Source organism: Heterocephalus glaber, unplaced genomic scaffold (assembly GCF_053883595.1).
Source record: "Heterocephalus glaber isolate CG9 unplaced genomic scaffold, H.glaber_assembly_v1.0 deba00001479, whole genome shotgun sequence".
Taxonomy (NCBI): Eukaryota; Metazoa; Chordata; class Mammalia; order Rodentia; family Bathyergidae; genus Heterocephalus; species Heterocephalus glaber.
In genome coordinates, this window is record NW_028258316.1 from 21471049 (window position 1) to 21495438 (window position 24390).

Consider the following 24390-nt stretch of genomic DNA (forward strand, 5'->3'; position numbering starts at 1 on the left):
AAACTAGGGACCAGCACCGGAACCATTGAGCTAAATCCCTGGCCCAACCTTCAGTTTCTTAAACTGGAGCCTTCACTTACTTTCCTTTATTAAGGGACTGTCTTGATCTTCGTCAGAGCTTTATTTTCTCTTGCTTTCCTATTACAGCTTTTCCCTGTAAATTCATACTGTTGTTTTCGTTTTAACTTCTGTCTTCACTAAAGTGAGGATCCATATTAGCTGGGCATAGCAGGAAGCTCTTGTTTCCCACCATACCCTCAATGAAGGACGGAGCAGGCACAGGGCAGACATGCTCACTAAGCAGTTGGTAAATCCATGAGATTTAGTAAATCCATGAGATTTAATCCATGAGATTTAGCAGTTGGAGGAGCTACTCAGGCCTTTTACTTTGGACACATTGGTATTTTTCAAGTTTTTTAAAAAATGAGCATGCATTATTTTTTTTTCTCATATAATCACTTTATTCCCATACACATGCCCCTTACCTCAATTTTTCCTAAAATCTTGAACCCTAACCATTTTCCATCGAAAGTCCATGCAATAAGATGAAAGGATACAATGAACATCAGTGTTTCAACCTTGCTGTCTCCTAGTAACATCAATGACCATGAAGAATCAGATAACAGGGTGATAATGCTGAACAAAGGCCTCCTCAATTTTCTATGCTATGTACAATGTCTCCATGACTCAAAGGATCATTGGGTTTAACATTAACGTTTCCTCCACTGTTTGTGTAAATCAGCAAGGGGTAAATCAACAGAGTAAATCAAGCCCCAATCCTAGCCCTGATTCTGTTCCTGTAAATTGTCTTAGCATCACTAATTCCAAAATACCAGCGTGATGTCACCTGACCCAGAACTGTTATACAGTATTTACAACATAGAAACTCAACTAAAGTAAATAACCTCAAGTACCTTCACGGGAAATGGTAAAATACAAGTCATAAACTCTCCATGATGGAAGGTCATGGTGTCAAGTGAAATAACTCAAGGTGACATACAGTACATCCTCAACAAATTTGGGGGGTGGGGTCTTGCACATGTCGGGCAAGTGCTCAACCGCTGAGCTACATCCCCGGCCCTTTTTAATTTTGAGACAGTGTCTCACTACATTGTCAAGGCTGGCCTGGGACTTTCGGTCAACCTCCAGAGTAGCTGGGTTTATAGGCATGTGTCACCGCATCCAGCTCAACAAATTTTATTATCTGATATGTCACCAGCACGCATTATTTTTGCAAAAACAAAAGTCTTTTTTTTTCCTCAAAAAGAAAAGCAGCTGAGTTACTGCAGAGGACTCTATCAGTAGCAAATTGTCTTGGGTACAACAAATGTCCAGTTGAAAGTACTTTCTTCTCTGTAGAGATCAGATCAGAGAAGGGCAGTGCCCTGCTGATGTCCTTCCTCAGCACTCAGCAAGTCAGGCGGGGTCCCAAATCCTCTACTTTCACATTAGCCTGAAAATCTCCAGGAGTCCCGATCCAAGGGAATAGAGGGGTGCGGGGTGGGAGATTGGAAACAAGCAGGGTGCGGTGAACCTGAGAGAGGTGGGGCGGAGCATGGTGAGGGTGCACAGTGACGCGTGGGGGTGCACAGTGACACGCTGGGTGAAGCTGCGGGCGCAGTTAAGAGCCTGCGGGCACACAAGGGCGAGAAGGGGAGGCGGGGAGCGCAGGGCGGGGCGAAGAAAAGGAGGAGGGATAGAGACCGTGATCACGCCGAGCCTGCCCAGCGCGTGCGCGCCCAGCCGAGCCGCCGAGCTGCCGAGCCGTGCGCAGCTGCGCTTTTCTCCGCTGTTGGCTTCTTGAGAGCCAGGTGGGTGCCGGGCCCGGAATTGTCGCTGAGCCGTGGGAGTGAGCACGCTGCAGCCGGGAAGGGGACCCAGGAGTGGGGCCCAGCACTGTCCCTGGGACCGTCGTGCCTCGGGGCACGCTGCAGAGAGCAGCTGGGGAGATTTTGCGTTAACGGCGGGGTTATCCGGACGTTGCTCCACCGAGCCCCAGAGGAAGGGAGGAAGGGTGAGCTATTCTGGGCTGCGGAGCCCCCAAACCTGGCTTCCAGAAACAGCAAATGCTGTGGGTGAGGAGGCAGCATCTAGCTCTGACATTTTCTTTTGGAGTGAAAGAATGATCTTATTTAGCCCAAGATCTTGTGAGGTTGGTGTTATTGTGTTCCTCTTACACACGGGTCAGGAACTCAGAGTGACTCTCCTAGGGTCGCACAGTTGGCAGCGCTAGCATTTGGACCCAGTCTCTCCAGTATCAGGAAGGACCTCGTCACCTGCTATTTCACATTACAGGATCTTGTGCTGTGAAGACGTTTCCAAAGTGCCTCCTGTTAACCAGCAACTCTGACCCACAAGGCCTGGGAAAAGAAGACTGTTAGATTGTGGGAGGGTAGTCTTGTTCTGTTCAGTAACTCCTTGCGCTGTGGACCTGGCACAGACTTGGTTTTCTCCATGGCACACCGGTTGCCGATCCGTCTACTGACGTGGGATGTGAAGGACACACTTATCAGGCTCCGCCACCCTGTCGGGGAGCAATATGCTGCCAAGGCCCAGGCACACAGGCTGGAGGTGGAGGCCACAGCCCTGGGACAAGCCTTTGGGCAAGTGTACAAGGCTCAGAACCACAGGTTCCCCACCTATGGCCTGAGTCAGGGCCTCACCTCCCGCCAGTGGTGGCAGGATGTGGTCCTGCAGACCTTCCACCTGGCAGGTGTCCGGGATCCCCAGGCAGTAGCCACCATTGCTGACCAGCTGTACGAGGACTTCAGCAGCCCCTGCACCTGGCAGGTGTTGGAGGGGGCTGAGACCACCCTGAGGAGGTGCCGAAATCGAGGTCTGCGGCTGGCAGTGATCTCAAACTTTGACCGACGGCTAGAGGATGTCCTGGTGGGACTGGGCCTACGGGAACATTTCGACTTTGTGTTGACCTCTGAGGCTGCTGGCTGGCCCAAGCCGGACCCCCGCATTTTCCACAAGGCCTTGCAGCTTGCTCATACAGAACCAGCCTCAGCAGCCCATATTGGGGACAGTTACCGCTGTGATTACCAGGGGGCTCGGGCTGTGGGCATGCACAGTTTCCTGGTGGTTGGTTCAGAGCCTCTGGACCCCATGATCAGAGATTCTGTACCTAAAGAACATATTCTCCCCTCACTCTCTCATCTCCTTCCTGCCCTTGACCAGGGCTCAGCTCCTGGGCCGTGAGTCTGGGGAGGAAGTTGATGGGGCCCCTTCTTTCTCCCAGGTGTGGGCTGGGCCCCTCCCTGCGCAGCCATGTAACTTGTTCTGACTATAAAGGAGTGAGAGCTGAGCGTTGATTCTTGCCCCACTAACCAGCCACAGGTCTCTGAGCTCTCTCATTCTCATTCACACCTGTGGGCCTTTCCTACCATGAGCCTCCGTCACTTCCACCTATGGTTCACTTTTGAGGGGTAGGCGTATAGCCCAGTGGGAGAGTGCTTGCTTAGTGTGTGTGAAACCCTGAGTTTGAACACTAGCAGTGGAAAACAAAACACAGGCATTTTTGACCTCTTAGTAGCACTGTCATTGAGATTCCACAATCCCATTATGTAAAAAACCCAGAGGTTGAAGCCTAAGTCCTAAGGCCTCTCATTCACCCTCAGACTCCCTGAAGTCAGAGCTTAGCTTGACAGGGTGCTGTGTTGTGCTGTAGGGACACTATCTGCTACCATGCTGTAGTCTGAAAGGGAAGGAACTCTGCTGACTTATGCCTGCCCTTTGTTTGGTACTTTAGTTCTTTATCTGCATATATAACCCTCAGAGCTACCTAGTGGCCATAGGTGGAATAACTCCAATTTACAAATGGAGGTAGCTTGCCGGTGGTCACGGCACTTGAGAGAACTAGGGTTCCAATTTAGGCACGCCTGACTCAAAAGCCCATTGACTGGACCATTAGGTTGCAAGTAGAGAGGGACCCATGTCACATGAGACACAGCAGTGAAGATCCTAGAACAGGAACAGTGCCTTGAAGGGCACCCCAGTCATAGGGACACATAGGGATTAGAAATGCAAGGGCCATGGACTGGAGCTCAGAGATGTGGGGGGAACAGTTGGAAGCTGAAAAAGAAACTGGGTTTTGAAAATTCCACTTGTTCTCCTATCTCACCCATCTACTTGGTGTTTACTGAATATCTCAGTGCCTTGCCCAGTGTCAGGCACAGGGGATACCATAGGTTAAAAGCATAGACAAAGCTAGGTTTGGTTGCCCCCTCTGTACTTCCAGCACTCTGGGAGACTGAGGCAGGAGGATCAAAAGTTCAAGTCCAGTCTAGATAACTTAATGACTTGGTGAGACTCTGTTTCCAAAAAAGGGCGGGCTGGGGATTTAGCTCAGTGGTGCCTCACCTGCCTTGCAAGTGCAAGGTCCTGAGTGTGATCCCTGGTACCACACACACACACACACACACACACACAAATTAAGTATAAAAAAGGGCTGGGAATGTAGTTCAGTGAGAAAGCTCTGGGTTCAAGTCCTCAGTACCAAATTAAAAAAAGATCGGCATGCACAAATGTGGTGTATATTCTGGTGGCAAGAGCCAGGGAAGGGTCTGGAGAGGACATTGAGCTGGGGATGGGGATGGGGTGACATTTGGGGAAGCAGAAGGATGGGGGGTATTCCCACAGCAGGCCCATGAACTGTGGACTGGTCTGTTGCGGGGGGTTGGGTTGGTGCATTGGGGGGAGCATGGTTTGGGGGCCTTCAGGTGCCAAGCAGGTTGGCTTTGGCTTAGATTTCTGGGCAGAGGCCATGCCTAGGCAAAGGCAGGGAATATCTCTTTGGAGAATCTCTTCGAATAATGTTTGTCTTTGTTGGGCCTGACACCAAAGCCAGATGACTTATTAGTGATTCCTGAGTGTCAGGCAGTGAAGAGGTCATGACCTGTGATCTTAGAAATTCGAGGGTCTCAGAGATCATCTCATCAAAAATGTTGCCAACCAGAGGCCTATAGCCTTGATCTATCCAGTGTTTCAAAGAAATGTTGAACAAACCTAACAATCAGAGACATTTCATATAAAGGCCTGGAGGTGTAGCTCAGTGGTAGAATGCTTACCTAGGAAATTCTGCTTTTGACCCCAGCACTGCAAAAATAAAGATTGGGATTTTTCAGCCTCTCTCTTCAACATCTTGCTCCTGGACATTCAGGGGATCATATTTTTGCATTGCCACAAATAGCTGAGGCAAAGTAGTGCTGGTCACTGAATCAGGGACTATTTTACTCAATGCCCACTGACCCCAGCCAGCCTTCCTTTGTCCAGACCGTGATGAAGTAGTGGTTTTCAAGCTGCTTTGTACTACCAAGGAAAGGGGAGGGGGGGCTTCTGTCTCTCATCTCGTTTGGCTCCAGGAACTCAAGTTGTAGTTAAGGTGTGTGGGGTTTTGGGGGGATTCTTTTTTTTTTTTGCAGTGCTGTGGATCAAACCCAGGCCCTCACACATGCTAGGTAAGCACTCTACCACTGAGCAACACTTCCAGCCCTGATAAGGCTGCTTCTGAAGAGTGTTCCTGGACAAAGTTTGAGGACCACTATTCTTGGATGTTCTCCTTATAGAGGAAAACACAAAAGGACTTGCCCTTGGTCCCAGTAAGGTTTCCTGGCTCTTCCTGCTGCACTGAGCTACTACCCATTTATTTCTGAGCATGTCCATGAAGTTAAGGAAGACGGGCCACTGTGTAGCACATAGCCAATTAACAACATGGAAGAAATCTGTAAGTCTCTTAAATCCTTTAATAATGTTCAGGTTTCATGTTCCCTAAGGCTGGTGCTGATATTCCTCAGCACTTTCTGGCTGGAAGCCCTCACATAGGCCTCCACTTTAGATCAGAGAGACCATGGTGGGGAACATAGCCACAGTAGGAAAGAAGTTCAACCCCATTATCTCAGGTGGGCAAAGCTGGCACTCAGCCTCAGCATCTGGGACAGATGCCCATGGCTGGGCTGCAGCCAGGTTACCTGGAGATAGGGCCCTCGGGCTTCTAAGTGCTAGGGAAGGACCTGAGGAGGACATAGTACTGGCAGACCGGAGTATTCCAGCCAGGAGTAGCCTGATAGTTCTAAATCCCTCCTGGGTTGTCTTTGTGTGCTAGAAATATTTACCCTATGTGCATGTCATGAAAAAGATTGAGAAGCACTAAACTGAGAGGATAAAGAAGCTTCAGCCACAGGCTTCTCTGCAGAAAACCATTTCCACATGCACAATGCTCAGGGTAGGGGGCTGAAGTGCTTCTGAAACTACCATGTCTGCCCAGTCATCTATCTGTAAACCCATCCCTCTGTTGACTTGCCTAATAATTATTGCACGCTCACTATGCCCCAGGACCCAGGCTGGGTGCCAGAGGGGCAGAATCATGGTGGATTTGGGAGGTGGAGGTCCAGGGAGCAGCAAGTTCCCTGAAGATGGCCAGCATTTAAAGATTGTGCCCAGGTCTGAAACATATCCCCATGGCACCTAAATCTGCCCACCGAGTGTGGGCCCTGTTTCCTTTAGAAACACCACACACATCACCCGGGCAAAGGACACTGGGTGGAAACGTGGCCTGACCTGAAAGGGTGGCAGGGAGATGGAGCTGACCTTTCTGTGGCCAGAGGTCAGTGGATGATGGAAATGGTCTGGTCAGCCACAGCGAAGACTGGGAAGAGAGGCGTGGGGAAGGCCGTGTGGTAGGTATACAGCACAGTGCCAGAGGCTGGCTCATAGAAGAGCAGCTCTCTTGCCTCCAAGTCCAGAAGGACACCTAGTTGGGCCGGGCTCCGAAGCAGCCCCAGGGGCTGGTGCTGACCGTTATGCAAGAAGCGGAACTCCTGATCATAGCGAGAGAAGACCCAGGAGAAGGTGTTGTGGCCCAGGCGGCAGTCACTGCCAGAGCCCTTGCGGGGCAGCTGGCCTGAGGCCACACCTACTTTATAGGCACAACTGTTCTGGACGTTCACCATCCAGGCATGGAGCCCAGTCTGGAAAGAGGCGGCAGCCAGGGCATTGGGCCAGTGGTCAAAGCGCTCTGGGCCATCTGCACAGGCCTTGGATTTCTTGGCACTGAAGGTCAAGGTCCTTCGATCATCTGACAATTGCAGGAAGGGGCTGACGGTCCTCTCATCAATTCGTACATCCTCTGTGCCTGCCAGAAAGAAAGAATTATCAGAGTTGCCCACAGCTCCTCTTCCCCAGCCCTGACCTGGTCCCACCAGGTAACAAAGGATTTCCTTGCCACTTACTGGCAGGGAGATCTCTGATAAGCCAGTGACTCTCTCAGCCTCAGTCTCCTCATCTGTAAAATGAGGATCTAATAGGACTTATCACAGCATGGCCATGAGAATTAAATGATACAATTCATGTAAAGTGCCTAGCATATAATAAGCCATCAATAAACTGTAGATGTGGTAACATTAGTTATTATTAGGCTAAGATCTTCATCTATAAACCGGTAGAAATGAGGCCCAGAGAGGAGAAATGAGTTCCTCAAGGCTCCATACTAAGTTGGTGGCAAGGCCAAATTTTGTTCCCACATCCAGCACTGGTTGTACTGCTTTCTAGCTGGCTGTATCTGTGGCATTCAGATCTGATTTATTTTGGGGACTGAGCTCCTGAAGCTAGGAAGCATGAGACAATGCAGTTTCCAACAGCTGAATGAATGGGCTGCTAGTAAATCAGGTACATCTGATGCCAGAATCTAGTGTAGACAAGCTATGGCTTGTGTCAAAATTTTAAGAATATGGGGGAGGGGGATAAAATTGAGACAAGATTCAATTTACTAACTTATCCTTTCCATGAATTGTTCAAAGACCACCACTGGGAGTATGGATGCTTCCATCTAGGCTGGGAGAAACATGCTCCGAGAATCTCCATGCAAAGTGAGAATTCTTGGAAGGAGGAGACTGGGTCTGTTCACTCTGCAGGCCCAGTATACAGCACAGGGCCTGGCGCACAGTATGCCTGAGTCAGTGTTTCTTAAGCGAATAAATGAGGCAAATCCAGGCAGCTTCTTCCTGGTCCAGATGCCCTCCAGTTGACTATTAGTTGTATTTTCTTAAAGAGAAACCCAACGGTACCAATAAATCATGAGCTTCCCTAGAAGGGCAGGATGTAAGGGGAACATGATTTATAGGAACAAGATTAATCCTACCCAGCCACAGAGCAGGTTGGTCTGGAAGTGGGAAGGACCTATTTCAGCTGCTCGTACTCATCCAGAGCCTTGGCCCCCACTGAGTAGCCTGCTTTCAGCATCACTGGTTGCCTAGACAACCATCCCCAAAGCACTGGTGCCCAATGTGTGATCCAGCAACAAACCTCACACAGACAGACAGACAGACAGAAGCCCAATTGCTCCTGTTGGTGCTGGGCTCTGGCAGCTCCTGACCTGAGAGGGATCCGAGAACTGCTGTTGCCCAGAGTTGGGTCAGTAGTGGGCTCCAAGTGCACTTCTCATTAAAGTTTAACTTTTCAGATTCCTGGGGATCCAAAATGCCCTCTGCTTCTTCAGTCCTTTCCAGGGGGGAAAAAAACATTCAAGAAGGTCCAGAATCCAAAGCATATGGACAATTTAGAGGGAGCTACGTGCTTGGTGCCAGTACTAGAAACTGGGAGAATTTTTTAATTTTTATTTTAAATTAATTTTATTGGTACATTTTATTGGTACATTTTAGGTATACAATTCATTTACATTTATCATTGGGTGCTTGTTACCTGTACATGATGCATCTTGGTTCTTATCTTTTTCCCCATTACCTGTGCGCCCTTCAACCCCCCTTCCCTATTTACATAGATTTCATTTCCATGTTTTTTTCTTTTCTCATAATTTTTCCTTTCCCTTTCTTCCTTTCCCCTCCCCCTCCCTTCACTCCTTCGTCTTTGGACCTTTTTTCCTATTTCAAATTATCAATTATTCATTTTAATCATTTTAACCCTTGTTTACACTATCAGTTTCTCATACTAGAGAAACTATTCGGTATTTACACATGTGTGTCCTATTTATTTCACTTAAGAGTATGGCCTCGATATGCATCCATTTAGCTATAAATGACTCTAGTTTTTCATTCTTTATGGCTGAGTAGTACTCCATTTTATAAAAAAAAACCATATCTTCTTTATCCAGTCTCCAGTTGATGGGCAGCTGGGCTGCTTCCAAGTTTTAGCTATTACAAACTGTGCCGCTATGAACATGAGTGCACATATATCACTGTGGTATGATTCTTTTAATTCTTTTGGGAAGATACCCAGCAGGGGAATAGCTGGGTCAAATGGGACCTCTAGTCCTAGTTCTTTGAGGTATCTCCATACTGACTTCCGCAGTGGTTGCACCAGTCTGCACTTGTGGGAGAATTTATTGAGTGTCCCTCAATAAATGAGCAGTCAAGCTGGGACTAGAACTCGGGCCGCTTGATTCCCTATGTGGTAGTGTTTCTACTCCTGTATCCTACCCAGAAAATACATTGTTTCAAAAATCTACTGCAAAGCCAGGTACAGTGGTACATGTCTATAATCCTAGCACTTGAGAGGCTGAGACAAGAGGACTGCCACAAGTTCAAGGCCAGGCTGGGCTACATACTTTAGTTCAAACCAGAACTCCAAATGACAGCCTGTCTCAAAAACAAAACCAAAATCTACTGCAGCAGTAATGTTTCCCTTGGTTTGGTCAGAAGGCACAGCCACTCCTCTGCTCTTAAAATTCAAACACCTTGGTTCCACAGCCTGCCTTGCAAGTGCAAGGACCCGAGTTTGATCCCCGGTTCCAAAAAAAAAAAAAAGAATTCAAACACCTGTGACCAGTCACACAGGAAGGGACCATCAGTCATGGAGAGGTAACTGGGGAACATAAGATGCCTAAGAAGGGAGAATTGCCATTTATGCAGCTGCCAGGCCCTGAGATTACTGCTTTCTATCCGGGAGCATACTTCAGTTTTGCCATATTCTAGGATGTAGTGGTTATTCTGCCTGACAGGAGAGAACAGAGATTCAGAGGAGGCACTCAGCCACAAAGGGAAGCTGGATTCATGCCCTGCCTCCATGCAAAGATAGAACAAACCCAGGGGGGCCACAGGCACCATTCCACGTTTTCCTTGATCTGAAATGAAATTTCAAAAGGATATAGCAGGGATAGTGAACATTTCAGAGCTTTCAATGATACAAATAGCCAGCTGTGGAATGAGTGCCATAGGTTCACCACCACTGGTATAGAGCAAAGTGGGGATATCACAAAACTTTGCAGCCCTCTGACCTGAGTGGAAAGAACCTTCCCATCACCTCTAACTGGGTAGCTAGTTCTGAGGTCATTCAGTAGCCCTCTCTCCCCAGTGGAGTGAAGCTTTTTGCAAGACCGTCACTGACTGCCTTGCCTGGGAGGAATGGGGTGGACAGGGCCTTGTAGTACTAAGAGTGGGTTCTGGTAACAAAGTGTTTTTTGTGGTCAGGACAACAGAGGGTCTGTTGCCATGTTCTCAGAGCACTGCGGCTCCATCTGGAGAAGCTCCAGCAAACAGGTGGGGAGGAAAGAGCCAGCAGTAGCAGGGCTAAGCTGTCATCCCAGGACAGATCTGAGACCAGGTATGGATAGTACAGTCCACAGAGAACCACATGATATGGAGGAGAAAACTCATAGCCTCAGAGGGATGGAAGTAAAATAGGGCTCAAATGCAGATCCTGGCTTGGATCTGAATGCTCAGCCCATACAATGGGACCTGTTGTCACTGTCAGGTGAGAGGGAGCACAGAAACCAGAGCCAAAGACGTTTCTCAGACAAATGAGGTTCCAGCTATAAGGGGCCTGACAACTTTTGAACACAGCTCTTTGAGAGTGTACACCCTCAACCTGGGGTCACAAATGATTGCAGACAGATCTTGAACTCTACTAGTAGTTGTCAGTAGTAGAATGGGGTTAGCTGCTCTCAAACAATTTTGTATATATTGTAGGATTGAGCAAATGAATAAATATTTTCATGTTGTTGGGAACCAAGGTTTTCACTATAAAAGAAAAAAGATACAAATATATAATAGGGACACAAAAAGGGAAAACCCTGTGGTGCTAGATTAGAATTCAAAGTTGTGATACAGACTTGTGCATGAAATAGTTACACACACTCAGCTCTTACTGTTGCTCCCCGAAAAGGCCCGGAAGCCGTGACACATCAGTAGCAATGAGTACCCTTACTGCCAGATCCTGGCTTCTAAATATTCTTCCCCTGCTCTAAGAAACCAAGATCCCTGGAGAAAGAGCTGATTCCAGACCTGGAACAAGAAAAGAATAAGTTGAGCCTGGGATATATCCCTGTGCTATAGAACAGAAAAGTGTTCAAAGGATAATGGAGTCTTGCCAAAAAGACACAGGATCCATCTCAAAGGGCTCTGACTGGCAGATGTGGGATAATTTGAACGTTAAAATTAAAAATGGTAATAACAGACTATAATGCACTGAATAAAATACAAACTCATGAAACTATTGACACTAAATAAATGAACAAGCAATCAAATAAATAAATATCAGGCTGGGGATTTAGCTCAGTGGTTCCGCCGCCTGCCTCGAAAGCGGAAGGTCCTGAGTTCGATCCCCAGTACCAAAAAAACACCCCAAAAACCAAATAAATAAATATCAAGGCAGGAATTACCAACGTATGCAAAACTACTGGGCAAAAGAGAAGAGAAACACCATATACATGCAAAGTATCTCCTCATGCTTGTCTTGTTAATTATACGAGGGAAAATATAACTATATAATGAGGAAACACAATAAACACAACCCTTAAACACCACCTTATCCAAATGCTTAAAATTAACATGCCTGATGATGGGACATTGCTTAAGTGACATCATAGGCCCCCTGATATGCTGGACTGAAGATTCATCACTTAAGAGTTATTCCTCCCTGATGAGGGGCAGGACCATGAGGCTGCTGCCCCTTTATCTGCCTTCATGGTACTGTCCCTTTCTTCAGCTCCTCCCAGACCCCTTGAGCCAGGCCTCAATCCTTCCAGCTAACTGCTTCCCATGAGCCACTACTCTGATGTCAGCCTATAACCAAAGGAGCTAGGGGTCCAGGCCTGGTGACCAGCCCTTCTCAGCCCACTCAATCAGGGTGCTCCCCACCTGCAGGCAGGAGGCAACACCCTATCTGCTACCATCAGCCCCTTCCAGAGCCCACTTGCCCCGCCTAGCCCTGCCCTGCCCAGCCATACCCTGCTCTGCCCCATTTGGGGGTCCCTTGCTCAGGGATGGGCCGGCAGGGCTACACCCAGCCTCCCTGGCAAGCAGAGACTGAAGAAACCTCTGGGGTCCTGTTTTCTGGTCGTGTGATCCCAGGGGTGCACATGGGCCCCTTGGGTGTCTGAACAGAAGGGAATGGGAGGGGGCCACACCCCTGCACCCTGCTTTGCTGGTGCAGTGGACAGCTGCCCACCCCCACCCCACCCCCACATACGGGCTCCTGAGTCAGCAGATTAAGCATTTTATAAATTGTATTTTAAATACATGTTTTAAACTTGTCAACAACAACAACAACAAAAAAGAGTTATTCCTCCCAAAAATGTACGACCCAGCCGGGCATGGTGGTGCATGCCTCTAATCCCAGCACTCAGGAGGCTGAAGCAGAAGGATTGCCAGCAGTTTGAGTCCAGCTACATAGTGAGTTCAAGGCGAGCCTGAACTACATACCAAGACCCTGTTTCACACACAAAAAAAAGTATGACCCGACTCTGGTCATGAGATAATATAATTGGAAGTAGTATAATAAGCTTCACCTAGATAGGAAGAGAGATTGAACAAGATCTAATGTGGTAAAATAGTAACAACTGATAATCCTAGGTGAAGCTTATTATACTACTCTTACAACTTCTCTGTAAGTTTGAAATATTTCAAAATAAAAAATTAAAGATCAAAATTCTTTTCAAAACTCAGATTTGTTTCATATTGAGGACAGACTGAATTAAAAGAAGATGATGAAGATAAAGTAAAATGAGAAGACTGGCAGGAAGTGTGGAAAGATTAAGAGGGAAGAAGTGGGGATGAGCCACACCTACGTTAAAAGGAGACAAGAGACACTGAGATGCGGCTCAGTGGTGAAACACTGGCCTCGCACATGTGAGGCCTGCATTCTATCTCCGGCACCTGCCTCCCCAGAGAGAGACAGACAGAGAGACAGAGAGACAGAAAGTAAAATAAATGTGGATATATCCATACTGTGGAATACTTCATGGGCTTTCAAAAAAGTAAAATAAATCTATATGTACTATCATGGAAAGCCTATTAAGCCTACTAAGTGGTAGAATAACAGGTATAAAACAATCCCATCTGTGCTTTAAAAAATATTGTTTAAAAAATCAAAAAGATCAACAAACAGGCCAGCCATGGTGGTGCAAATCCCAGCACTCAGGAGGCTGAGGCAAGAGGATTGCCATGAGTTCAAGTCCAGCTTGGGCTACATAGTGAGTACAAGGCCAGCCTGAACTACATAGTGAGATCCTGTCTCAGAAAACAAACAAAATCGGCAAACAAATTAAAGACACCTCACATACTCTTCTATGATTAACAGAAGGTCTAAAAACACACATTAAAACCAATCACCTCTAGTGAATAGAATTGGGAAGGATTGATAGAACCTCACTTTTAATTTTAAATTTCTCTCTCTCTCCCTCTCTCTCCCTCTGTCCCTCCCTCTCTCCTTCTCTCTCTGGTGCTGAGGATCAAACCCAGCTTCTTCCACATGCTGGGCATGTGCTCTACTGCTGAGCTGCACATCAGCCCAGGCTGATGAGTTAATTATTTCGCCTGGCAAATTACATCTTCTTGCCTCCTCCTCAGGGCTTGCCTCTCAGCCCTTCAGAAGCCAGGGTAAGACTCGGTGAAATTCTTTTCATATCAAATAATTAAAATGCAAAATTTGAGTGGTAAGGCAGATGTACAGTTCAAAGATTCTTTTATGAGAGGAAGGAGATGAAGTAGAGGAGACAACACTGGGACAGGTGGCCAGTAAGTCCAAGCCCCAACTCTGGGACTTAAGCAAGTTCCTTTCCCTTTCTGAGCCTTGGTATTCTTATCTGTAGAGGAGGGTGGTAAAACTCTTGGACAGGGTGACCTCATTTTGATATAGGACAATGTACAAGAAAGCCTGTGGTGGCAAGGCTCTGATTAATAGGATCTTCACTGCCCTTCAGTGTGGGTCTAAAGCAGTGGTGCAGACCAGAGCAGGAAGAGCACTGTAATTTCTCCCAGGAGTGGCAGGGCCTGAAGGCAATGGAATGGGGAGAGGGCAAGTGTCTCCGTGACTGCCCAAGCAGATCCTGGAGCCATACTTACCTCTCAAAAATCTCCTGCTCTTTCTGCTGCAAGAAAACAAAACAAAGTCAGGCGTGGCACCAGAAACCCACAGGCAGTCAGACTTGAATTTATTTAACTGTGAAGGGTCTAGAATAAAAGCTCCTCCTCCTTCCTTAGGCCCCAGCACCAAGTTTTACAGGCTGTTCTCATATGCACCCTTGTAGCACATGGTCAGAATGAGTCACTCTGTGGCCCCTGCCCAGTGGCACCCTGGGGTCTCCTCAGAACCATCAGCCATTTACCAAAGACTTCTCCCAAGAAATGTCAGCTCCTGGGTGGCTGCGACTTTCTGAATCTTCTATTGTGACTGTCCCAGGATTGGAGACAGAATGTGCACTGTGCGTGGGAGCTGGGTGACTGAATGAATGCACAATTGAGGGCAGTCACAGGAACTGCCCTACTTGAAAATGCAGTGGGACAGCTCACTTGTTCTACATTCTTCTGCCTCTGCTTGGCATTATTTTTTATTCAGATGTCACGCTGTCCTCTCAAAACTGGACATCTATAAAATTGCATGTCTATAAAATACATGGAAAGGCTATGTACCAAATTTTAATCATGGTAACTTCTGGTAGAATTAAGAATTTTCATACTGGACCCCTTATCAGCTCCCTCAAGCACAGCCTTCTCCTTGTGCACTGCGACTTCCTTCGACATGGGTACTTTCTTACCACCTGTAAGTCCCTTCATCCTGGAAGCCTTCCCTGACCCCCTCCCCAGCCTGGATTGTGAGGTCCCTAGTTCTGAGAGATTTCCTCTACCAAAGCACATATCCTTCCTTACTCTAAATGTTAGTTTATATATTCATCTCCTTCATACGACTGGAAGCAGCAGCTGTATCCTGTAACTCTGCCCCACAGTACAATGCTTAGCATTTAACAGGTGTCGATAAGGAGCTCGCTGTTAAAAGGATATTGCTATTAGTTGCCAAGAAAAAAAACAACTCTTATACTTTGATTCCCCCTGCCTCATGTTAAAGAAGAAAGTATTCAGTGATACTTATTCAAGCACTGTAAGGAAGAATTTATTCAGGGCCCTTGCGATAGATATAGGGACTACTGCAGCAGGGAAGAGAGATTGGGCTTGACTCTGAATAGGGCAGGAGTGAGTAGGAATTTATAGCCAAGGAGTAAATAGATAGAAAATTACTAAGAGGAAACATCAGGGGTCAGGGGGATTCTGGCTAAACTAACCTAACAGGATTCTTGTTGCAGACAGAACAGGGCGAACCCCCAGATACCACCTGGGAGATGGCGGCAGATGAGGAACCCAATCAGATATGGAGGGTAATCAGACATGGAAAATAAGGGGGGAGGTCTGCTAAACAAAGAGTTCTTTTGCCTTTTACAAGGAAGTAAACAGAAGGGCCTAGAAGGTTCAGAAGGCACACCAAGCAAAGGAGCTTTGTCACTCATCCCTGCTCCAAATTCTCACTTCCTACTAATACGCATTCTCAATGTTTTCAAACATGGGAGTCTGGCCACTGGCCATGCCCTCAGCCTTGCTCAACTTACAATCAGCTGGTGGTCATCCAGATGGGTGAGCATGTCCACCAGGCTGCTACGAATGGTGTTGAGCTTCTGCAGAGCCTCAGCCCAGTGTGCCCGCTGTGTCAGGATGCTCTGGTGGGTCCGCTCCTCTTCACCATGCACCTGTTCCAGCAACCGCTGCTCCTCACTCTCACAAAGACTCCTCACCAAACTCAACCGCTGGATGACCACTTCCCTTGCTGCACTGGCCGTGCTCTAACAAGGGATGAAATGAGGAGTTGGGTCCTGGCAAAGCCCCAGTCAGGATAAGGAGGGTTTGGGCTTGGCAGGAAGGAATGCCAAGACTGAATGGCAACGTCTATGATGGGAATAGTCAGGGGAATAACAGTATTTACACCATTTACTTTGACACACCAACAGTGAGACTTCCCAAATACGGTTTAAAGAAATTTGAGATCCAGACAGCCAGGCTACATCTCATGAGGCCATGATCACAGAATGGAGAAGCTGGACAGGGCTTACATATCAACTACAATCACCTGGTTTCTTCACATATAGAAATACCTAGGCCAAGGGATCAGGGTCTGGGAATTATAGAAACTGCAAAATAGAAGGGCCTAAAAAGTCATCCCCATCAACCACTTCCGTAACAACAGTGTTCCAGTTGATATTTCACCACGTCTAAGGACAAAAACAAATTATTTCCCAAGGCCGTCCACTCCAGCAGGTTCTGTATTAGAATACCTAATTCTCAGCCAGTGAAGTTAATGAGCATCTTTTCCTAACTCCTAGCACAGTGCCTGGCATGCAGTAGGCACTCCCAGATAGTGACTGGATGATAGAATGGGAAATTTTTTCCTGGCTTACTAAAAAAGCTCTTGGTAGCACTGACAAAGCAAGTCAGTTGCAGGGGCAGGGACCACAGCCTAGTTCTCTTGACTCTCAGATCAACACTGTTCCCTTATAGCAGACACCACCTGGTAACCAGTCGTCCCCAAAGGCATCTGTTGCATAAAGCACCTGCCCTTGCACTCTTGCCCAAAAAGTGACAGCAAAGCTGCCTCTTCAGGTCAGAGTCAGGGAGAATCAACCACTTTCCTTGTGCCTGTCCCCAAAGACCTGCTTTACACAATGCAGGGAGCAATCACCCCTGCTTGACAGAAGAAACTAAGACCCACAATTTGCACAATGGGAAGGAAAGAGAGGCTAAACGAATGACAAGTGAACCCACTTGGGTCCAAACTACTGTTGTCTCCCACTGGATTATTACAACAGCTTCTTAACTGGTCTCCCTACCTTTTACCCTGCTGTCTATAGTAACTTCCCAACACAGCAGCCATCATGTTCTTTTTAATCTTAAATCACATCATCTTACTCTGCTCACAAATTCCCAATGGCCTCCCATCAGACCCAAAGAGAAAAGCAAAGTCTTTTTACATGGCTAATGAGGCCATGATCCAGCTCCACCTTGCCCACTGCCTCTCCCACCCATCCTCTGCCATCTCACCCATATGCTCTGCTTGGTCTCACAGGCCTCCTTGGCGCTCTTCCCACATGCCAGGTACATTCCCACCTGGGGCTTTTGCACTTGCCATTTCCTCCTTCTAGGAAACTCTTCCCTCACATGTGTGGGCCACTCTGGAGCTTCCTAGGCTTTTGTGCAAGTATCAACCGCTTAAATGAGGTCATTCCTGATCACAGCAGATGGGATTGCAACCCCTGTCCTCAACACATGCTATCCCACTTCCTAATTTATATTTCCCCATAGCTTGTATCACCTTCTGACATGACATATATTTTATTTGACAAGAATGTAGGCTTCATGAAAACAGGAATTTTCATATGGCTTGTCCCCTGTGGAGTGCCAAGCACATAGGACAATAGTGCCTGGCACGTGGTAGGTGCAAATAAGGATTTGTTAAATAAATAAATGGTGAAATACTGGAAGTTCCTCCTTAAAGTCAGGATCTGGTACTGTAGCTTCTGACTAACCTTGTACTGAGGTACAATAATTGTCAGTGCAGTAAGATAAGAAAATAAAATGATGAGGGGAGAGAAAGCAGGCAAGGAATCATCATGAAAACCAAAGCAGACATGAACATGGAATAGCTGTCTGAACACCTAGAAGCTTTCTAGTTCCTGATTCTAGTCCCTTGTAGGTTCCGAAAAACCTCTGTATCCTGCCAGGAAATGCTCTTTTGTTTGTGCAAGTTCGACTGTGTTCTGTTTTGTGCAATTAAAAGAGCCCTGATTAAGGCAGTGCCAAGCCTGCTCCATGGGGGCAGGAGGAAGGAGATGTGCAGAAAGAAATCTGTAGCTCCTGTCCTGAAGGGCATGCTTAACAGCGAAGTATAGCAGGGGCAATGCGTCCACTGAATAAGAACCAGCTGTGGGATATAGAAGAGTACTGGCCTGGGTGTTAGAAGATCCAGGACACAGAACTGACACTGCCAGGAGGCAGTATGACCTTGGGCAAGTCAATGAACCATCACAGGATCCATTTCTCCATTTGTATATAGGGATCTGCTGCCATCTACTGTGTAAAATTGTTGTAAAGAATACTCTGTAAGTCCCTAAGTGTTTTTATAATTCTGGGACTGAGTCCAAAATAACTAGATGGTAAAACAATGCTACACTTCTTGATCCTCGACCCCAAGATACCTAAAAAAAAAAGCCATCATCTAGCAGAGTCTTTGCATCCAGTGAGGTACTAGGAACAATCCCATTCTGTCCAGATGATAGAATTGAGGCTTGGAGAGATGGGAAATCACCCTTTCTGAACACCCAGCTTTGCTTATAGCACAATGAGGCTGTGAGGTTGGAAAGGGACCCTAGACTTGACAAAGTCCCTAGGGGTAGGGTCTTATCCAGGGAGGGGCACAGCATAGAGGAAAAGGGGAGAATTACCACTGCTCGTTGGTTCTTCCCCGATAGGACTTCAGCCACATACTTGGTGATACCAGCACTCTGTAACTGCAGCCTCTCACACTGGTCCACAATCTTATTCTGCAACATAAGCATTGCTCATGGCATCTTTGTCCATGCATATAAGCCATCTGTTCATCCCAACGATTTTTCTCTTTTATCCCAGACCTCATCATTATCAAAAATCTTCATATCAAGGATCCTGCACCCTGCCCACCATGCTCCAACCTTCTAATTTGCTAACTCCAGAGTTTCCATTTCAATAGCTCAGTTGGGGCCACCAATACATTAGTCTTACCACTTTTTGCTGCCCATAATTCCCTACTGAGGCCTCACTTCTTTTTTTACCCTCAAGTCCCCTGGCCTGTCATTATAACCACTTCCATGTACATGCTTGTGACTTTCCTTCATACCTGGCTCCCTTAGTCTCCCTGTCTGCTTCTGAGCAGAACATGGCTTCTTAAGCTGCTCTCCCCTGGGTTGTTACCATTCATGAAATGGCATCATCAGTCATCAATCTGTTACCCAAACCAAAATCCAGGAGTTTCTCTTCCCTGAATCTAACCCATTAGTGAATCCAAAGTTTCTCTCTCCTCCGGCCACTTCCACTCACCTTCATTCCTGTTATTCTACCCAGATGGGTAGAATCTCTCAGTTATCTCTCACTGTAATAGGAATCCTATTACAATCTCCAAATCGTACTTTCATTCTCAACCTCCCCCTGCTCCCCATTAGCCATGGCCACCCTTTATAAGGAAATCAGATCAGGATGTGCCCTGCTCAAGGTCCCCCACTGGCTTTCCAACACACTTACCTCGAGATCATGCTTTTAGCCAACAAGGGCCTAACTGATGTGACTGCTTATGTCTCCAGTGTCACCTCCCACCACTCTCCACCCTGACCTTCTCTCCATTCTTTAAAAACACCAAACTGTCCTGACCTCTGTGCCTTTGCACCTATTCTCTGGCAGTATTCTTGTGTGTGTGTGTGTGTGTGTGTGTGTGTGTGTGTGTGTGTGTTGCTCCTTTACTCTGTCCAGATGTCACTTCAAAGAGGGCTTCCCTGACTTCCTCCCTTTCATCTTTTATTTTATTATTTATTTATTTATTTATTTACTTACTGTACTAGGGATTGAATCCAGGGCCTTTGCATGACAACATCCCCAGCCCCTTTTTTATTTTAAAAGAGTCTCACTAAGTTGCTGGGCTTGGGCTCAAATTTACAATCCTCTTGCTTCAGCCTTCCACAGTGCTGGAATTACAGGCATGTACCACCATGCCCAGTTCCCCTTTATTTTTTATTGCGCTTTATTTTTCTCCTTTGTACTTACAACTCTCAGACTACATGTTATGTGCTTACTCTTTTGTGTTTCTCTATGACAGGAACATAAGTACCATATCTTTGACCTGTTCTCTGAATTCCTGCAAATAAAAGCCCCTAAATAAATATTTTTTGAATGACTCTGCTGGGTATCTTCCCCAAAGAATTAAAAGAATCATACACCGTGATATACGTGCACCCATGTCTATAGCGGCACAGTTTGAAATAGCTAAAGCTTGGAAACAGCCCAAGTGCCCATCAACTGGAAACTGGATAAAGAAGATGTGGGGTTTTTTTTATAAAATGGAGTACTACTCAGTCATAAAGAACGAGAAATTAGAGACATTTATAGCTAAATGGATGCATATTAAGTGAAATAAATAGGACACACATGTGTAAATACTGAATAGTTTCTCTAGTGTGAGAAACTGAAAGTGTAAATAAAGATTAAAATGATTAAAATGAAAAATTGATAATTTGAAATATTAAAAGGTCCAAAGGTGTAGGGGTGGTGAGAGGGAAAAGGGAAAGGAAAGAAGGGAAAGGAAAAATTGTGAGAAAAGAAAAAAAATGGAAACAAAATCTATGTAAATAGGGAAGGGTGGAGGGGGTGAAGGGTGCACAGGTAATGGGGAAAAAAATAAGAACCAAGATGCATCAGGTAGATACAAGCACCCAACGATAAATGTAAACATATTGTATACCTAAAATGTACCAATAAAAGAATTTAAAAGAAAAAAAATTTTTTTTGAATGAATGAATATCTATTGCACAGACCACAAAAGGGGCAGCAATTCACAGCTCCCACAGTTACGAGCATCATCCATGGGGGGCAGGGATTTAGCTCAGTGGCGTCGCGCCTGCCTTGCAAGGCGCAAGGTCCTGAGTTCCATCCCCGGTACAATAATAATAATAACAACAACAACAACAACAACAATAATAACGGAAAACCCATGGAGACAGGAGAGAGTTTTAGAAATGAGAAAGCCAAGGCCCACAGAGAAGTGACTTGCTCCAGGAGATATGGTGAGGCCTCCTGCTTCTCCACTCCATTTCTTCAGGTCACAGCTGGCGCCCTTCCAAGCAGTGGTTCCCTCCACTATTTCCTTTAAGACCTTCCCTCAGTTCCATTTGCCACAAGGCAATTCATCTACCTCTTCCAGGAAGCCTTTGTAAATCCTTCCTCCCATAAGCTGGAATTAGTCCTATACTACACACGTCCAAATGCAAAGTTACAGGATTGACTTGACTACACCAAAGTTGTGATCTCTGAGTACCCAGCCACTGAGAGAACTGAACCTGGCTTCTGAAAAGTTGCAGGGCAGGGACTCAGAAGGCAAGAGAGCAGTTAAACTGGTGCTGGGTTTTGCACAGTTCTGTAACAATCTTGCCCTGGGGTGCAATTTCTTTGTTGGCTGGCGGGCTAGAGAAAGGACTGTGCTAAAGACATCATCTAATCTATGGCTGGGGGTGTAGTTTAGTGGCAGCGGGAGGCTCTGGGTTTGATCTCTAGCATGTTATCTACACTAAAATTGTAAAAAGTGTGGGCAAGACTCACCTCTCTTCAAGCAAAGGAGATAAATATATTTAAGGTCTTGGCAGGGTGGGGGCACCCAGGGAAGACACTGGAAGCAGAGTGCAATCCAAAATAAGCACCAGGCCTGCCACCCCTCCTCAGCCTTCACGCCTTCTATCACTCAGGGCCTGGTGGGTACTTTTTAAGGTTTTCCACTAGCGTCACTTCCTCCTCCTAACCACCAGAGAATAAAGAGGTGGCTTCCTCTTGCTTAGTCAATGAATCACCCCTCTCCCTCCAGCCTCTGAACTTTAGGAACCCTGCAGGAGTCACTGCCCTGCTTTGGGGCTTGGTTTCCTGGCTTGATTTGGATGAATGAGATGAAATATACTTTGTAATTTGCTAAGTTCCTACCCAACATGCAATCTGATTATCATACTATCTAAGTTGATTTTTACCATCACTGTTGTTGACTGGTAGGATCAACCAGAAGCTTAGGATGTGATGAATAACTGAACCCCTTGTGGCCCCAGCATCCTGTAAGGTGTTTATATTTCAGTCCAGTCTGAGTCAGTGAAGTCCCCAGCGAGGGCACAGGTGCATAGGAGGGCTGAACTGCAGGGTGGGGTTGGGAGAAAGAACCCAGTTCATCCAACTGCAAGGAAATCCCCAGGACCACAGCTAGGGTGGAAGAGGGAAGGAAGTTCCTAGGTGACTTGACTCTCCATGGGGGTGGGGGTGAGAGGAAAGTGACCGCAGCTAAGCTGAGAGTGGAGGAGAGGAGAAACCCTAGGGAAATTTTCCTCCCATACCCTCCCCACTCCCCCTGTTATTTATCCAGGTGAAACCAGCTTGAAGTACAGTAAAGGCTAATCCTGGAAAGGAAACAGATCACCTCATCTGACACCTAAGGATAAGGGTGACGGCTCTGGGTGGAAAGGTGAAGAGGGATGGGTTTGTATCTCTGTCCCTCCCTCCGTCTCCCCCCTCCCTCTCTCCAAGAGGGTTTCTATGTTCCAGGGCAACTATAGCCCAGGTTAACCTTCCGGCCTGAGCCTCCCAGCAAGTTGGGATTACAAACACAAACCTGTGGCACCACACCCACCTAGGACCCAGTTTTTTCAGAAGTCACGTATAATAAACACGAGCTACTCTTCCTGCCCCCAAAGTACAAATGAAGACATCGAGACTCAGGGAGTTACTGTGACTCACAGGGAAGATGGGGAAGGATGGGATTCGAACTTGGGTCGATTTGATTCCAGCGGCCACACCTTTCATAGACTGGTTCTACAGGCGAAGCCAATGGGGAGCCCGGTACTCCCTGCCCCCCCCCCCGCCGCTCTCCCCGGTCCCTGCCGCCTGAGCCCCGCCGCCAGCGGCCCCCGCCCGCTCACCCGCAGCTCCTCCGCGTGCTCCTTGGCCCGGCGGACGCGGTGTCCCCGGCAGCGGCCGCCTGGGCCCACGCAGGCGGCGCACACGGGCCGCCTCTCCGAGCCGCAGAACCAGCCAAGACCCTGGCCGTGCTCGGGACACAACGCGTCCGGCTTGGGCCCTGGCCCCAGCTCCCGCTGCAGCCCCGAGCCCTCCGCGGCCATTGCCGAACGCCAGGTGCCGCGCGGTCCACCTGTCGCAGGTGGTGTGGGGCGGGGCCAGTGAAATCCCCGCCCACGCTGGGCCCGCCCCTCCCGGCACCTCCTCCCGCCCCGCCCCCGCCCTGATCTGCCCTCTTCACCAGTCCTTTTCTTTGCTAAATTAAATCGCATTGTATGCGTGTTTTTAAACACATAAAGACGATAGAACACCAAACATTAATGTGGCCATAGGAAACTACTGAGCACTTACTAAGTGCCAGGTTTTAGCAGGGCGTGTTATATACCTGTAGTCTCAAATACCTGGGAGGCTGAGGCAGGAGGATTACATGTTTGAGGCCAGCCAGGGAATCAAGTGAGATCCTGTCTCAAAATACAATAAAAAGGACTGGGAATGTAGCTCAGGAAAATAAAAATACAGTGCAAAGGGCCAGGGATTTAGCTCAGTGGCGCCATGGCTGCCTTGCAAGCACAAGGTCCTGAGTTCGATCCCCGGTACAAAAAAAAAAAAAAAAAAACCAGTGCAAGTTTTGCCAAATACTTTACAAGCATTTGATCATCTTCACAATAGCTTTTATGAGAGGTAACTTAAGCAAGTAGCTTAAAACTAGGCTTTGGTGTCAGACTGCCCAGTTCAAATCCCTCATAGCCACTCTATGGCCTCAACGGGAGGTGGGGATTTAACTCAGTGGTGCCAAGCCTGCCTTGCAAGCTCAAGGTCCTGAGTTCGATCCCCAGTACCAGAAAGAAAAAAAAAAATAGGGATGACAGCACTTGCCTAATGGACTTGGGCTTGAGGAGTTAGTGAATTAAAAACACATAAACCAGTACAGTACCTGGAACACAGACAGTAGCTGCAGTCTCTCAGCAGTTAATAGTACATAGAAAGTACTATTAACATTCCAATTTTTTTTTTTTTTGGTACATGGGGATCGAACTCGGGTCCTTCTGCTTGCGAGGCAGGCAGCAGAACCACTGAGCTAAATCTCCAGCCCAACATTCCAATTCTTATGGAAGTTAAGTGACTTATGTGAGGTCATAGTCACTAATTAATGGCAATGAGAACCAGAGGTAGTAACTTAAAGTTACTATGTTACTTTTTTATGCTAGGTATCAAAGCCAGGGCCTCTTGCAATCTAGGCAAGCGCTGCACCACTGAGGAACATCCTCAGCCCTGATGACAATTTTTAAAGTCCATACTGAGGTTGTTTTTCCCAAACGACAGGATTTGC

General features: G+C 47.1%; 3 protein-coding genes across 6 annotated transcripts in view; 2 read left to right on the plus strand and 1 right to left on the minus strand.

Annotated features, from left to right (window-relative positions):
* Positions 1-24390, plus strand: part of Wdr31 (WD repeat domain 31) — a 71031-nt gene that overhangs the window by 17489 nt on the left and 29152 nt on the right. The window lies entirely within an intron of this gene.
* On the plus strand, positions 1730-3310 carry Hdhd3 (haloacid dehalogenase like hydrolase domain containing 3). The gene is made up of 2 exons (XM_004849533.4): positions 1730-1811; positions 2296-3310. The coding sequence occupies exon 2, from the start codon at positions 2455-2457 to the stop codon at positions 3202-3204; it is 750 nt and encodes a 249-aa protein (XP_004849590.1). The 5' UTR covers positions 1730-1811; positions 2296-2454; the 3' UTR covers positions 3205-3310.
* Positions 5728-23207, minus strand: Bspry (B-box and SPRY domain containing). 4 transcript variants are annotated; one of them, XM_004849534.3, is made up of 6 exons: positions 22964-23207; positions 18716-18814; positions 15833-16063; positions 14298-14323; positions 8375-8499; positions 5728-7135 (listed from the first exon to the last, which is right to left on the minus strand). In XM_004849534.3, the coding sequence occupies exons 1-6, from the start codon at positions 23162-23164 to the stop codon at positions 6609-6611; spliced, it is 1209 nt and encodes a 402-aa protein (XP_004849591.1). In that variant the 5' UTR covers positions 23165-23207; the 3' UTR covers positions 5728-6608. The 4 variants fall into 4 exon arrangements, with proteins under 4 accessions (XP_004849591.1, XP_021117868.1, XP_004849592.1 ...); XM_021262209.2 differs by lacking the exon at positions 22964-23207 and adding an exon at positions 22782-22870; XM_013073913.3 differs by having other exon boundaries at positions 6042-7135; positions 14298-14320; positions 22964-23179.

What these genes read in the sequence shown, in the direction of transcription:
- Bspry (XM_004849534.3), bottom strand. Translation starts at nt 23,164, where the DNA reads ATGGCCGCGGAGGGCTCGGGGCTGCAGCGGGAGCTGGGGCCAGGGCCC. An exon ending in AGCACGCGGAGGAGCTGCGG is followed by an intron (nt 18,815 to 22,963) that starts GTGAGCGGGCGG and finishes CTTATGTTGCAG; the next exon opens with AATAAGATTGTGGACCAGTG. An exon ending in TGGATGACCACCAGCTGATT is followed by an intron (nt 14,324 to 15,832) that starts GTAAGTTGAGCA and finishes GTTTTCTTGCAG; the next exon opens with CAGAAAGAGCAGGAGATTTT.
- Hdhd3 (XM_004849533.4), top strand. Translation starts at nt 2,455, where the DNA reads ATGGCACACCGGTTGCCGATCCGTCTACTGACGTGGGATGTGAAGGAC.